The sequence below is a fragment of the Anopheles darlingi genome, chromosome 2 (genome assembly GCF_943734745.1).
Source record: "Anopheles darlingi chromosome 2, idAnoDarlMG_H_01, whole genome shotgun sequence".
NCBI lineage: Eukaryota > Metazoa > Arthropoda > Insecta > Diptera > Culicidae > Anopheles > Anopheles darlingi.
Genome location: NC_064874.1, coordinates 49,925,777 through 49,939,402, shown reverse-complemented (window position 1 = coordinate 49,939,402; position 13,626 = coordinate 49,925,777). Strand labels below are relative to the sequence as shown.

The window sequence follows — 13,626 nt, the reverse complement described above, 5'->3', positions numbered from 1 at the left end:
ACCCCACCAACCAGTCAGAGCTGATGTATTCAAATTGCTCCATCCATTCAGCAGCAATCTAAATCCCGCAGAGAATTAATAATGGAACTTTTATCATGATTCGGGTTGTTACCCCTTGCGCCCGAGCCTTGAAACATCGTACAAAAGCAAAGTGTATGAGTGTGAGTGTGTGAATCCATCCACATTACCATTAATCTCGCGACGACACTCTTCTCTTCTTCCGCCAGCAGCAGGTTGTTGATGGAGAAGAAGGGGCCTGCACAACAGGTGCAGCTCGGAGCACACACCCAAGAGGTCACAGAAAAGAGCCCAACACGCGCGCAATAACGAGGGTTGGAAAATGAGAAAATCAGAGCAAACAATAAACGAGGGCACTGCAACCAACTCAACGGCACACCACCGACGGACACAACGCGACCAAAGCTTCCCGAAAGATCCGCACGATTTCACAACTCGACTCGAAGTGATTCCACGAAACCACGGACCGCGATCGGCGCCATTCGTCCTAACCGTAATTCAGCTCGCGAGAAACAAGATTTCTCGTCGTGGAACGCCTCACGAATGCTCTCTCAATTGCTCGTGCTCTCGCACTGCCCACAAAAACGCATTTCCCTTCCTCGGAAAACCCATTGCTCATTGCCTTCGCTCTTCGCTCGCTATCGCTTCTTCTCTGTCTGTCTCGTGGCTTTTCTCTATTCGTCGTGCGCTCTTTGTCAATGCTCTCTGGCTCGTCAGGAGACCTGCTGGGACGAAGTGAGTCACGCGGAGGAGTGTGCGGAAATCGCGACGACGACGACGATGTTCGCTTGAATTTAGACTTTGTCATGCTGCTGCTGTTCAAAGCGAACCAACTGCTTCGTGATAGAGAGTAGGGTGCAAGTAGGCTGCTGCGATTTTATGGCCGCAGGCGAGGATGAGAGGATGATGCGGCCACATTGCGATGTATGCGATCGGCGTATAACGCAACGACGCCAGCAACGGTTCAATCGGCAACGCAATAATAGTAGGAACGTAGTAATTCGAGACCTTTGTACGAGGCTCACTCATACACTGGCACCTCCTGGGCATGGGCCATAACGAGAGAGCAAAGAACAAGGCGCACACCACAGAAGTGAGATCGAAACGAGAAGGCAAAATGCTTACAAAGGACGTAGAAATGTAAGAAATTATTGTTGAAATAAAATAGTAATTGTACTCGTGTCACAAAACCAACAAAATCAAGTTGCCAGTTGTGATAACACAAACAAGCGCGCCACGCAAGTAAAGAAGCGTAATCTTATCTCAACATGCTGATAAACCGAAAAATTATGACTCATCCGTCTGTCAATACTCTATCAGTGCATTTAGCCTATCGTACCGGGGCACAAGGATCCAATATTTTGTCTTAAGCGTAAGAACTAGAGCTGTTCAGCAACAGGAGTTGGACAAGAGTAACGGGAAATTCATTTTTTCCCTGTCGTTCGATACGGTGTGCTTCCTTGGGGAGGCATTGTCTTTAACCGGTTTTGCCTTGAACTACTATCCGGTCAATTTTCTTGTGTCTTCATACAACAAACGGATATCGTAGAATGCACAAATGTGATTCCTTGTCCCGTTCAGTGAACACTGAACCTGTAGGCATATGCTTTCAAGTTTTGTTTTAATGACCCTTAAGAAAAAGACGACACCACATCCGCTTCGTTAAGCATTCATTAATCATTACAACATTTCTTTGTTTCTATATCCCACAAGGTCGATGATAAACTTGACGTTTTTATTTTCAATAATTCATTTCAATTTTGTGAATTTTAAATGACAAACTGTGTAATTGTTTGTTGGTAACTGTGTAAAAGTTTACACGAACTGCGATAAACATCATTATGAGCATCGAGACAAACTTGGGCATTCGGGCAAAAGCAAAAGCAGCAGAAGCAGAAGTATTAACTAGTTCTGCTCTTTGTGTGGTGGAGCAACAGGAAAATAAAGTGGAACCCGCCACAGAAGGAAACAGACGACAAGGGTGACCTTAGCGCGGACGCGATGTCGTTGTCGGTATAAAAGAGACCATGTCACATTAGGAACCAGGAAACACAAACCACGAACACATGTGCAAATTGGCGTCCGCAGCAGCAGCAGCACCAGCAGCACCTCTACGCCACCAACGTCGATCAAAAGCTTCTTCTAACAACAATGAAATAGTAGTTTCGTTGCTTCCTCCCGGCCGCCATGCCGTCATAAGAATGCTGCTCTCGCACTACTACTTGCACTGCTGCTATCTGTCTTTCGCATCGGATCTATAGCTCCTCGCTGTGTGACGAGCGTACCAGAGACAGCACTTGATGGGGCAGGAAGAAGGTCACCATCGGCCGACCAACGGCTTTTGTTGCGATACTCTCCGCAGCGAACAACGAGATGTTGGTACACAGCTGACTGTATTTGTGTGTGTGCAGAACACGCGAAAACCCCCGTGCTGATGAATACCACCAATCGAACTTGATGGGAGGTGAGAATCCAAGCTTGGGGGAGGGTAGGCTGAACAAAGTGTTTGTTCAAAAACGATCTCTCCCTTTATCCGGGTTTAAATTTTCTCAAGTCGAATACCATTTACTCGCTTCTTCCTTTACAATCTGGAAGCTGTTTGTTTGCCGTCATCGCCAACGTGCCAACGCAGCGCTGTATGGTATCAACGTGCCACCACTATATCTGGTAGGAGCCAGTCTTGAACAACGACGTGGATTTCATGCTCTGGGTTTTCTTGAAAAGCAAATCTTGTTGTGACGCAAAATGAGAACAAAAGAGAGAAAGAGAGCACGGAAGCGAAGCAAAACAACAGAGCGATAAAACGAGAGAGCGAATATATATACGTATGTGTGTGTGTACATGTGTTAGAAAGGTAAACTCCAAAGGGAAGGTTAGTAGAGTCAGAAAGAAAATAAAAGGAGAAAATTCCTATAATCGACCTTGCGACAGACAACGCGTGATGGCCGCATACAAAATGCCGTTAGATTGACCTATCTAACGACTAGAGAAGGTGCATGGATAATGTTGCTATGAGATGATTCTTGGGGGAGAGCTGTGTCTATGAAGTGGATATGTATACCTCTCGGGCATCCATCGTATAGGATACGATACGTAAACAACGGCAGAATTAATATCATTCAACTCTGCAAACAATTGTTCTCACTTGCACTACTTGTTTATTCTACTGTATATGATATTTCTACCAATCAAATAGATAAAAAAAATTATCATCCAAATCCAGCTTACCGCATTGAAAAGTCAATCGAGTGAGCAAATGGCTGGGTAGGTGTATCTGTAACAAAGAACATAAAAGTAATTTTAGGCATTTGATGAAAAATATTATAAAAATCTCAAACAATGAGACTAAACATATAAAATGAATAGTTGATCGTCTTCGTTTCGCCATATAACCTTTCTACATGAGGATTGATAATCTATACTAAATACGGAATCGACTCGTATAGTATATGATAATGTATTTATGTTTAACAGGAACATATATAAAATTGCTTAGACAGTTCACGTCCAGCGATTTGCGATCGGCTCTAAACATGATCTGTAGAATAATTTCCTATGTTTGAATCACGGACCAGAACAAACGTTATACCGTTATCCCGTTAGCCGGCCCAAAGAAGGAAACCGGATGTCACGATCAAATGCCGCGTCGTGCGTGCTTCGACTGCTTTCAAGGATATCCAGAAAAATCGACAAAAAATTAAGCCTTTACTGTACGATATTTCCTGGTTAGCAGGATGATTTTCTAAGAAAAAAAAATTTGAAACAGAAATTACATACTTAAAACGATTAGCAGATTTTAGCTAGGATCATGATCTGTAGAATAATTTCCTATGTTTGAATCACGGACCAGAACAAACGTTATACCGTTATCCCGTTAGCCGGCCCAAAGAAGGAAACCGGATGTCACGATCAAATGCCGCGTCGTGCGTGCTTCGACTGCTTTCAAGGATATCCAGAAAAATCGACAAAAAATTAAGCCTTTACTGTACGATATTTCCTGGTTAGCAGGATGATTTTCTAAGAAAAAAAAATTTGAAACAGAAATTACATACTTAAAACGATTAGCAGATTTTAGCTAGGATTCAGCTAAATAGAAAAGACTTTCAGAGACCATTGAATGCGACTATGGCTACAGCAACAAAACAATTTAAAATTAAATACTATGGTTGCTTGATTTTCGTTCATTTTTTTCTTTCGCATTAAAATAATACAAAACAGCTTATATGTTTCCTAGTTGCCTCGCAAAACGGCCGACTCTATCCCTAGCATCTATGCAAGTTTTCGTAACCGTGTTTCAGCAGACGCGCAAACAAGTGTACTACCACGTGCCAAGGTCTTTCCCGCTGCTTTCTACTAATAAGCCACGCCAATCTGCTAGTGACATTTTGCCTTTAGGATATCTGACAACAATAGTAACTTTCTAAGGCGCATTCTTCAACCGGGCAGCTAAGGTGGATGCTAGTGACACTGCAGTCGTCGGTTGACATTTATTTGAGCTACACACAGCGAGCTCAAAACACGCAGCGGCACGTGAGAAGAACAGAGGAAAATTGCAGGCGCGCATACAGGAAAGGCGTGTAAAACGAACCACAACACAACTACGGTTGTTTCTTGGATGATTTTTACTTATGAGCACGTGCACGGTATTGCAACTAGAGTGCCACGTGCCTGGTCTATTCCCTTTCCTTTCCCTCTGTTTCTTGCTATGAGCACCACGAATGACCACGAACAGCTGCACCTTCGACGTAATGCTACTGGCAGCTTTTGTGCAGCGTAGGCTTTTGATGAAAATTCATATAACCACGTTTAGCGAGTCTATTCACCAACCGAGCGGACTATTCCATGCTATTATCTGCTATAATACCATGTATTTACAACTTTTTTTTGCACTAAAAATCGAGTGTACTTTGCGAGTAATTTCAAAGCTATTTATGATGCCAGGTATGGAGAAGCCAGCGATGAAATCGAACTGTGTGAAGGCTGAAAAACGCAGTAAACGGTGTTCCTTTTTTGGGTAGCCATCTACGACACAGTCGCACGACGTCACCAAAGTGATAAGAGACGGTTATGACTTTGAATGACTGCGCAATCACACAGTTCATCTGTATGTATGTCCTACAGTAATTCCATGTTGGTGCGAACGGTCTCAGTCTCATCAGATGTAGTAGTGGTGAAGGATGATACGACTTCAAATGTTCAGGTTTCTGCGCAATGCCTATCAAGGCCGGCCTATAGGTGGCTCTACTCTACAGCAAGCGCTAGCCTTGTTTCAACTAGCACTTGTCAAACCGCTTGTGACGACAACGCGGTATGGAGGCGCAGTGTAGCAAACATGGGAGCTTCACAGCTTAAAAACCAAAGCAGCAAACGAATGCTATGGTCGATGCGCTCCGAAGATCTCGACCACCACCAACAATGCGACCTCCATTGCCGCAAAGTTATGTCGATCGGACGGACAACCAAACCCCGGCCCCCGACTGTAGCGAGCTTCACGACTTATCTTAACGATTTGTCGCCGTGTATTAGAGTGTGCGCCGGCAGTCGTGATAGCCACCAACAAACTCTTCGCTCTGGCAATCGACCGTCGCCCTGGTTTCGGGTTGCTTCTCGAACCAGATGGACGAAGAAAAAAAACCGTGTCAAGTGGCGCGCATGTCCCAAGAGCTGGCAAGTCGCATCGTTTCGACGGGACAACACGGCAGACGACTTTGACTTTCGCCGTTTCCCTTCTCTTGATTTTCTTCGCTATTTTCCTTCGTTCACCGCATCCAGCGATGGAGCGTAAGCGCTGTTTCAGGAGCTGCCGCAGAATTCGAATGTTGTTTGCCGTCTACGTTTGCCAACTACAGTTATCTCACATTCGTGTTGTGCTTCTAGCTTGCTTACTTGTTTATCCGCACAGAAAGAGTTGTTTAAAGCGGATGTACGCTTCGAATCGTAATTAAAACGTGAATCAACGCTCGCGAGGCACGCGCACACCGAGGCTCTACAGAGAGTGCTGTAAGGAATGACAGTTCTTTGCGGATGACTCGACAATATGCGACTTCATCTACAGCACTACACCACGGAACACGCACTATCTTAAAGGGGAGTTGTGCACTCGATTTTAAGGATAATCACACTGACGAGATAGCGGGCACACACTCACACTCAGTGGCGTTTTAATTTCGATCGCGTACCGCACAAAGAAACACATAAACACAAATACGCGCACAGATACTAAATGGCAACACGTAATCCTCCTTATATATGTTAAAATCGTCCTTTATGTTAAAAAAAACTGCGTTATGCACAGCGTGGAACCGGGTGTATTGCGCTGTAATGTTCAGTGCTTCCTGCGTCAGACACGAGCTCTTCCGCGTGTGTGGGGAATGGAGTTAGCAACGAAAGGACGGTTCACACAGCATAAAGCGCAAAAATCCACGAACCTTCCGCTTTGGTTGCGCGGAAGGAAAACGTTCGCACAAAATAGAGGTTTCTTCGCGTTATGAGAGCTCTATCGCGGCTGTCGGGGAAAAGAGATCATCAATCAACAGTCTCTGCTCTGCTTGGTAATCCCTGTGTCGCTCGGTGGTCGAGGATGACGCTGTTATTTGTCGTTACCTAGCGCGATTCATGAAGGAAGAGACAAGATGAAGAAAAGTTAAATTAAATCGATGAAGCCGTCTATCCTCGGGACAACAAAGAGCCTCCTCCGGGTTTCTTTTTCCTTTTTCACGAGGGACATCTTATCGTACGGCCAAAGGAAATTGCGTAGCTCGCTACTCGCCGAAACGGAAATTCAGCGCATTTCTTAAGGATTCGCCTTGACACCAAATCATAGCAGTTACTGTTTTTTATGACGCGTGTTGAAGGTCGCGATAGAAAATCCATCAGGCCAAGATAAGTGAAATGTTTTGCAACGTTGCTTTCTTAAAGTAACTATAAACAAAAAGGGTTACTTTCGGCAAACAAAATGCCTGGTTATTCCTCGATTTGGTGTAAACTTTTCTGAAAATTGGGTTTGTTGCTGGAAGGTCAGCTCGAGAGCGAAGAGGGGGAAAGGGGAATGGGGACGATTTTTTACGCGAGCAACGAATTGGTCAGAAATTACGACACCCTGAACACCATGGGCCCAATTGGAAGCTCTTCGTATGCAGCATGAAATGGAGAAATCGGGCCATCTTTTTCTGAAATCCACTGAAATCGAAGGCCGTCTGCGCGGGATGTGCGTATTGAAAATTGGCCGTGGCTCCGCCATGTTTGAAATGAGAACAGGGCCAGGGGCGATCGCGGATGGACGGAATTTTGTGTCGTACAGAGCGCGTTTCTGGGCATTATTTCTGATGGCCCAAACCATTGATGATACGTACCTTGATTGGGTGTTGAAGGAGCCCGAAATTGAATTCAGGATACGATCCAAAACACGCAAATTGATGACACGGCAAACCCGAGCGCAGAACCTTCCACCAAAATTTTTTTTTTCTAAAAAAACGGGGATTATGCGGTCCCACTCACTCTGACTCTAAGAGCGAGACAAAGAATGCCAGCGCCTATAGGACTATGACGTTTATACACTCGGGTTCTAGAGTCAAGCTACGAGGCTACAACCCTGCAAACCAAGGTGTTTAGGCCCTGCCAGACGGAGCGAAAATTTGCGCGTACATCAAGGTACTTTAAAAAGACAGGTAGCTTTATCCAGAACAAATCCTCGATCGTATTTTAGAAAAAACTTCAGAGTTTGACATTCACGGGATGGTGGGATGTTTACTTCGGGAACGCTCTTTTCGGAGCTGTTTTCGCTTTTCTGTGGTATTACGACAGTTCAAATTCACGAAAAGTGGCACGAAAGTTGAAGTTTGTGCAAATATTCTCAAAATTCTTCCTAGTGTTTCAATATGGTATCGGTCCGTAGGTCTTGCCACCCGGCCTAGAACAAGAGCTAGCTAGCGTTCCTGGACCGTGCTCACTCGCTATAAAACATAACTCGGTTGCTCGATTGATCTTAAATAGAGAGATGAATCATTTAAACATCCGAAAAAGAGTGAAATCAGGTACTTTCCTTGATAAAACCACCAAACTTGCCCATATCTTCTTCTTCTTCTTCTTCTTCTTGAAACTCACGTGGTTTTGTTGATAAAAGCGCCCTGCTATGAATGTCAAACAAATTCAAAATGGTGACCTGTCAAAGCGGTTAAGAAGCTACCTGTCTTTTTAAAGTACCTTGGCGTACATTTACAAATTTATGCCAAAACTTTACGCTTCGTGTAGCAGTCAAATAAAAATTTGACAGTGTGTAAGGGTTAAATGAAACCGTTTTGGCATTAATATTTTCGTTTACGCTAGAGTTTACGCTCCGTCTGGCGATGGAATGATTCCAAAAAAGTGATTTTTTTTTCTCAAAACTACAGTACTCCCCATATGTCTGTCACGTTTTTGCTCTTCCATCTTGTGGTATGGAAAAGCATTTGGAATCAAACCAAACAAAACAAAAATGCTGTTTGGATTGAAATTAGCCTTAATATTTTCATCATTAATTTTGCTTTATAGAAATCAAAACAGTTATTCTAGACATTTGTAAAAGACTGTACTCATAACACCATTGCTTGATGTGTTGCTCGCGGTCTGAACGTGCTCAGCTGCAATTGCTGCAAGTGCCGCAGTTGGCGCAAGTGTTGCAGCCGGTTTGCCGAGGCCTTAAGTTTTTATCAAAAATCAAAGTTTGAAGCGAAAGCTGGGCTACAACCCTGAGTCGTTGTTTTGGTTTTGAGGTTAGAAACTCGAGCTCGCTGTTAAAAAGGGATTTTATAAAAACTTTTTAGAACTATTTTCGTGTATTTCGTGATACCGTTATCTCGGTGATAGGAGAAAATTAGAGTCATTTGCAACTTCCGCCGTTGTTCTCCTAGGAAAAGTGGACCTTCCCGGCTGTACAAACCGTAAAAACCGTAAAAAACTGCAGCGCGAAAAGATCCAAAAAAAGACCGTACTGCAATCACGAAGAAGAATTCTTAATCCTGCGGGAAAAACTTACTTTTAATCAACCGTAGATAGCGTAGAAATCTGCGGCCGTGATCCGGGTGTTTCGGAAATCCATCGCAAACCGCTCCGGCAAGTGTTACGGTTCGTGTTTCAGCACGGATCTTTACAGAAAATTGGGATATGTGGCCTTAGCAACCACTTCCAAAGATAGCAGAGGAATATAGATTAACTTTCCAAGGCCCAGGAACCTGTATTCGGTAACTGTACAGAGGTGAAACCTCACTGAAGAAGAAAGAATAATCCTTCGCCAACTAAAATCCAACTAAATCCGTAAATGAAGGAAATAAGCCAGCAGTTCGGTAAGCAGCAGAAGCATGCCCGTTTAATTGCAGAGTCCATCTCACGATCTTCACGATATTTGTAGATGTGGCCCACCACTTCGTTAGCGTGCTGGAACAAGATGATAGCATGTCGCCGGGAATAGCCGCTATTAAAACTCTGCTGATGGTGCTCGAGAAAACGAAATGTAAGAAAGTGCATCCGCTTACACTAGCCGGTTTACTCACCGTTCGTCCTCCCCAGTCGATACCGTTCAGGAGCTGCACAGTACTATCCAATCGGCCGTGCGCGCGATGCGCGATACGGACAAACCGATGACATCGGTCGTTTCTGGGACGGAATTGTTCTCGCGATTTATCACTTTGGCCAAGTTCGACGACAAAACGATGGACGAGGTGCGCGATATCATGCTAAGGCGAGGGAAAATGTTCCTCACGAAGCTGCTGGAAAGTAGGAACGTCATTGCGAAGCAAGCAATTGCTTTCATCAACGATGGCTGCGTAAGTTCCACGATCAAATGCTAGAGATTTAAGAGCGGTTTCCTGTCCCCTCCCCTCAATGTGATATTTTTTTCTTGCGCAGCGAATTCTCACGCATGCCCGATCCCGTACTGTCCGCGAAGCGCTGATACTGGCCGCACAGCACAATAAACGGTTCCACGTGTTCATCACCCACAGTGCTCCAGAATGTGGTAGTCCAAACGGAACGATCAGTGATGGGTATGGCGTGCATCATGATGGCATGGTTAGCAGAATGATGGCTTCGATTTGATCTTTTATTTTTTTTAAATTGTTTTCCAGTCAACAAATGGCAACCGAACTGGAAAAGGCTGGTATCGAGTGTACCATCATCCTAGATGCCTCGGTAGGATACGTGATGGAAACGGTAGACATGGTTCTGGTTGGTTCCGAGGGAGTGGTAGAAAGTGGTGGTATTATTAATCGAATCGGCACCGTTACCATGGCGATCTGTGCCAAGGAGATGAAAAAACCGTTCTATGTACTCGTAGAGAGCTTCAAGTTCTGTCGCCTGTATCCGCTTAACCAGCGGGATCTGCCAGATGACTACAAGGTACGTACGCTGAAGATAGCATTTATTGGTCCCAACGAACTAACCTGTAATATTTCCCCCGATGTAACCGACAGTACAGGAAAAGCGACCTCACGAACAAGGCCAAGGCACACCCGATGGTAGACTACACTGCGCCCGGCTACATTACTCTTCTTTTCACCGATCTCGGTATACTGGCACCATCGGCTGTGAGCGACGAGTTGATCAAGCTGTATCTGTAACTGTTATGAGTCGGAATAAACTTCTTTAAGTGAGAGCGATGGCAAAGCCAAACGAACTTTATCTTAAATGATTTATTTATGTAAATATCGCAATACTTCTAGCTAGAGATTGGCTGTTTCGGGGATCCGTTTGAATACGACGATGAGGCTGCCATATAGGACACGTATATCGTATGTTTATATATGTTTGTGTATATATATAAATATCAAGCGTATGGATGCATTCAATTCTGCCGTAATATGAGTCAGCTGACTGATGCACTAAAAACATGGGTATTGTTTTTTTTTGTTTTCGTTCAAATATTGCAAGCGCCTTACCATTTGAGTGTTTTATAGGCAAACGGGTCGGCTTAGTCGCTGTAGTAACCAGCCTGCCTACTATAGTGGAAACAAGAGATGTTGCAACTCCCGTTTCAAACATGCATACTTGTGATCCCCTGTTTTCTCTTCAGCTAGTTAAATGAAGAACTACTTTAGCAGAGCATATTGCATTCCTGTCGTATCCGATGATCGCATTACCAAATTTCTTTTCCAGCGTCTCCTCTTCCTCGCTCCCATTTCCCCTCCCGTTCTTAGTTTTTTCTATCATCCTGTCAATCTAATATCTATCACACATTGCATCTTGCATATGCATCTGTACATGCATAAAATCCCCCTTCGTTTTGCCCACTCTCGTACTGGTCTCATCCGAACGGCATATACGAGCTGCCAGCTGCGCTGCAGTCTGGTAAAGCCTTCGGTTGGTCATACATTCCGTCGTAACAAAACCCATTACTTATTGCAGCTGCTTAAAATCCGTTTAATCCTAACCTAGCCGTTTAAAGCCTATGCGTTGATCCTAACTAATTCTGTTCCACACCGTTCCCATCCGTCTTTGTTCTGTTCCTGGCCCTTCTTGCTTTCCATTCGGAACCATAGAGACAACCATGGAAGCGGTCTACCTATCAAATGCTTAGCAAAATGCTCGCTTCGAAGTTGTGCGATTACTTTGTGCTATTCGATTTACTTGGCTACCGCGAGTACAGAACCACCGCTATAGACAGTCTCTGCTTGAAGAGACTGCTACAATATCGCAAACCCTTCGTTCCAAAAAGCACGTACAGCAATACTACTGCCACCTGTTTTTGTCGTTACTATACGACGCCTACTACACCTCCTCATCCTTTTCGCCCTCTGGTCATCCGGTCAGTCCTTAGTGCATAGAATCAGGGCCTCGACCACTGTATAGATTTCATCAAAGTGTGGCCGGCTTTCGGGCTCGTACGACCAGCATTTGAGCATGAGACGGTACATCTCCGGTGGGGCGCCCTCCGGTGATGGCATCCGGTATCCTTCGTCTATTCGCTCGCGAGCCATCGAATTACTCATTCCCGAGTAAGGCGTATCGCCACGGCTAAAGATCTCCCACACCAGGATACCGTACGACCAGACGTCACAGAGTGAGGTGTACTTCCCAAAGTTAAGCGCCTCCGGGGCAGTCCATTTGATTGGAATCTGCTTCATACCTCCAGAAACTGTGTAGAAGAAGAAAATGAAAAAGAAAGGATGATCAGTTGTAAATGCAGTTGATGAAAAGAGACGCTGCGGCGATTGCGTTCTTACCGATATACTCTTCCTCCTCCCTGGACATTCCAAAGTCGGAAATCTTTACGATGTTCTCGCTCCCGATGAGACAGTTTCGGGCGGCGAGATCACGGTGGATGCAGTTTTTCGACTCCAGATAGCGCATTCCGGCGGCCGCATCCCGGCACATACCCATCATCTGCCGCTGGCCCAAGGTGGTCGCATTTTTGCGCAAAAACATCAACAACGAACCACCGGCCACCAGCTCCATCACAATCATGATCGGTTGCTTTTGGACGCAAATACCGATCAGCTTGACGATGTTGGGATGATCGTACTGTTTCAAGATGCGCCCCTCCTGCAGGAACTTGCGCTTCTGCTCCTCCGGTAGCGTCATGCGACAAGTTTTAACGGCGACCAGCGTGTTTTTAGAGGATTTCAGTTTCGCCTTGTACACATCGCCGAAATTGCCCCGACCAATCTTGTCCAGCAGTATCACGTCATCATTGCTCAGCTCCCAGCGCTCGCGCAACACCGGCTTGCGCAGCACCGCACCTGACCGGCCCGTCACTGGCAGTTCCGACTGATACTGGTGCACGATCAGCTCCTGTATGCTGGGAAATGCCGGCCCTTCGAAGCGATAGTGTCCCTAGGAAAGTATAAAAGGTAAACCGGGGGTAAGCATGAAGCAGGATTAGCTCCGGGAGCGGAAAGGGGCAACTTACTTCTGCTGTCGTCTGCACGATAAAGTGTTTGTGACCGTTCCAACAGACACTGAGTACGGTTTGGCTTTCATCGTTTCGTGTCGTCTCGCGCACCAGGAAGTCACCTTCGTTTCTCAGCAACCGCACCACCTCTTCGCGCGGCAGCACACCGTGGAACCATTCTTCTTCGTGCAGTGGCCGGTTTGTGGACAACGTCATCTACAAAGGCAGTCAGGGGTTGTGTTGGAGGTGATTGAAGGATTATAGAATCCAATAGCGAATAGGAAAAGGATAACAGCAATGTCTTATTTACTACCATAACCAGAAGCCAGATGCTGTTGCCTAACGGGTGAAAATGAAGGGAGAGAATGGACCCCGATGCACGTAGGGAATGCATAAGCGAATCCAACCAGCATTGATCAGATGCGCATGGCAGTGACAAATGAGCAAAGAGTCTCCGGTCACAGTAGCAGGTCTGGTGCAGGTCTGGTAACGGAGTGGCATGCTTATTAATATCGATGCTAAAAGGCCATCCATTAATGCCAAATCCTAGCACCATGATCGGTAGCAGAGCGATCATGTATGTAGCTGTCACTGTGCCATTGATAGGTCTAGTAGTCGATGTTTTACAAAACCGCAACCACGCAAAGCAATCGCCAATTTGGCACGGCTACGGAATTCTGTTATGATCGATCGGTTGCGATGGTTTCGTGAAGAGGGGATGCATTTGGCGCGCAATCGGACATCGT

The 13,626-nt window shown here is 45.3% G+C and overlaps 3 protein-coding genes across 12 annotated transcripts in view; 1 reads left to right on the top strand and 2 right to left on the bottom strand.

The window, feature by feature from the left end:
- The window catches only part of LOC125952610 (AN1-type zinc finger protein 6), a 17,876-nt gene extending 10,363 nt beyond the window's left edge, over positions 1-7,513 (bottom strand). The window contains exons 1-2 of one of the 4 annotated variants that reach the window (XM_049682186.1): positions 7,371-7,513; positions 3,247-3,292 (exon numbers count right to left, since the gene is read on the bottom strand). The gene's annotated coding sequence lies outside the window, so the exon portion shown is untranslated. Of the gene's footprint in view, positions 1-188; positions 553-3,246; positions 3,293-5,904; positions 6,391-7,370 lie in introns of those variants that run through there. The other 3 variants (XM_049682188.1, XM_049682190.1, XM_049682187.1) reach the window with 3 other exon arrangements.
- Positions 7,514-8,775: 1,262 nt separating this feature from the next.
- Positions 8,776-10,717, top strand: LOC125952462 (translation initiation factor eIF-2B subunit alpha). The gene is made up of 6 exons (XM_049681928.1): positions 8,776-9,338; positions 9,404-9,505; positions 9,562-9,818; positions 9,901-10,037; positions 10,119-10,389; positions 10,464-10,717. The coding sequence occupies exons 1-6, from the start codon at positions 9,314-9,316 to the stop codon at positions 10,608-10,610; spliced, it is 939 nt and encodes a 312-aa protein (XP_049537885.1). The 5' UTR covers positions 8,776-9,313; the 3' UTR covers positions 10,611-10,717.
- A 125-nt stretch (positions 10,718-10,842) lies between these two features.
- LOC125952461 (tyrosine-protein kinase Fer) overlaps positions 10,843-13,626 on the bottom strand; it is a 32,208-nt gene continuing 29,424 nt past the window's right edge. For all 7 annotated transcript variants that reach the window (XM_049681921.1, XM_049681920.1, XM_049681927.1 and 4 more), the window contains 3 exons: positions 12,899-13,096; positions 12,213-12,822; positions 10,843-12,124 (listed from right to left, as the gene is read on the bottom strand). In XM_049681921.1, the coding sequence (XP_049537878.1) occupies positions 11,796-12,124; positions 12,213-12,822; positions 12,899-13,096 (1,137 nt within the window). In that variant the 3' untranslated portion in view covers positions 10,843-11,795. The remainder of the gene's footprint in view (positions 12,125-12,212; positions 12,823-12,898; positions 13,097-13,626) is intronic.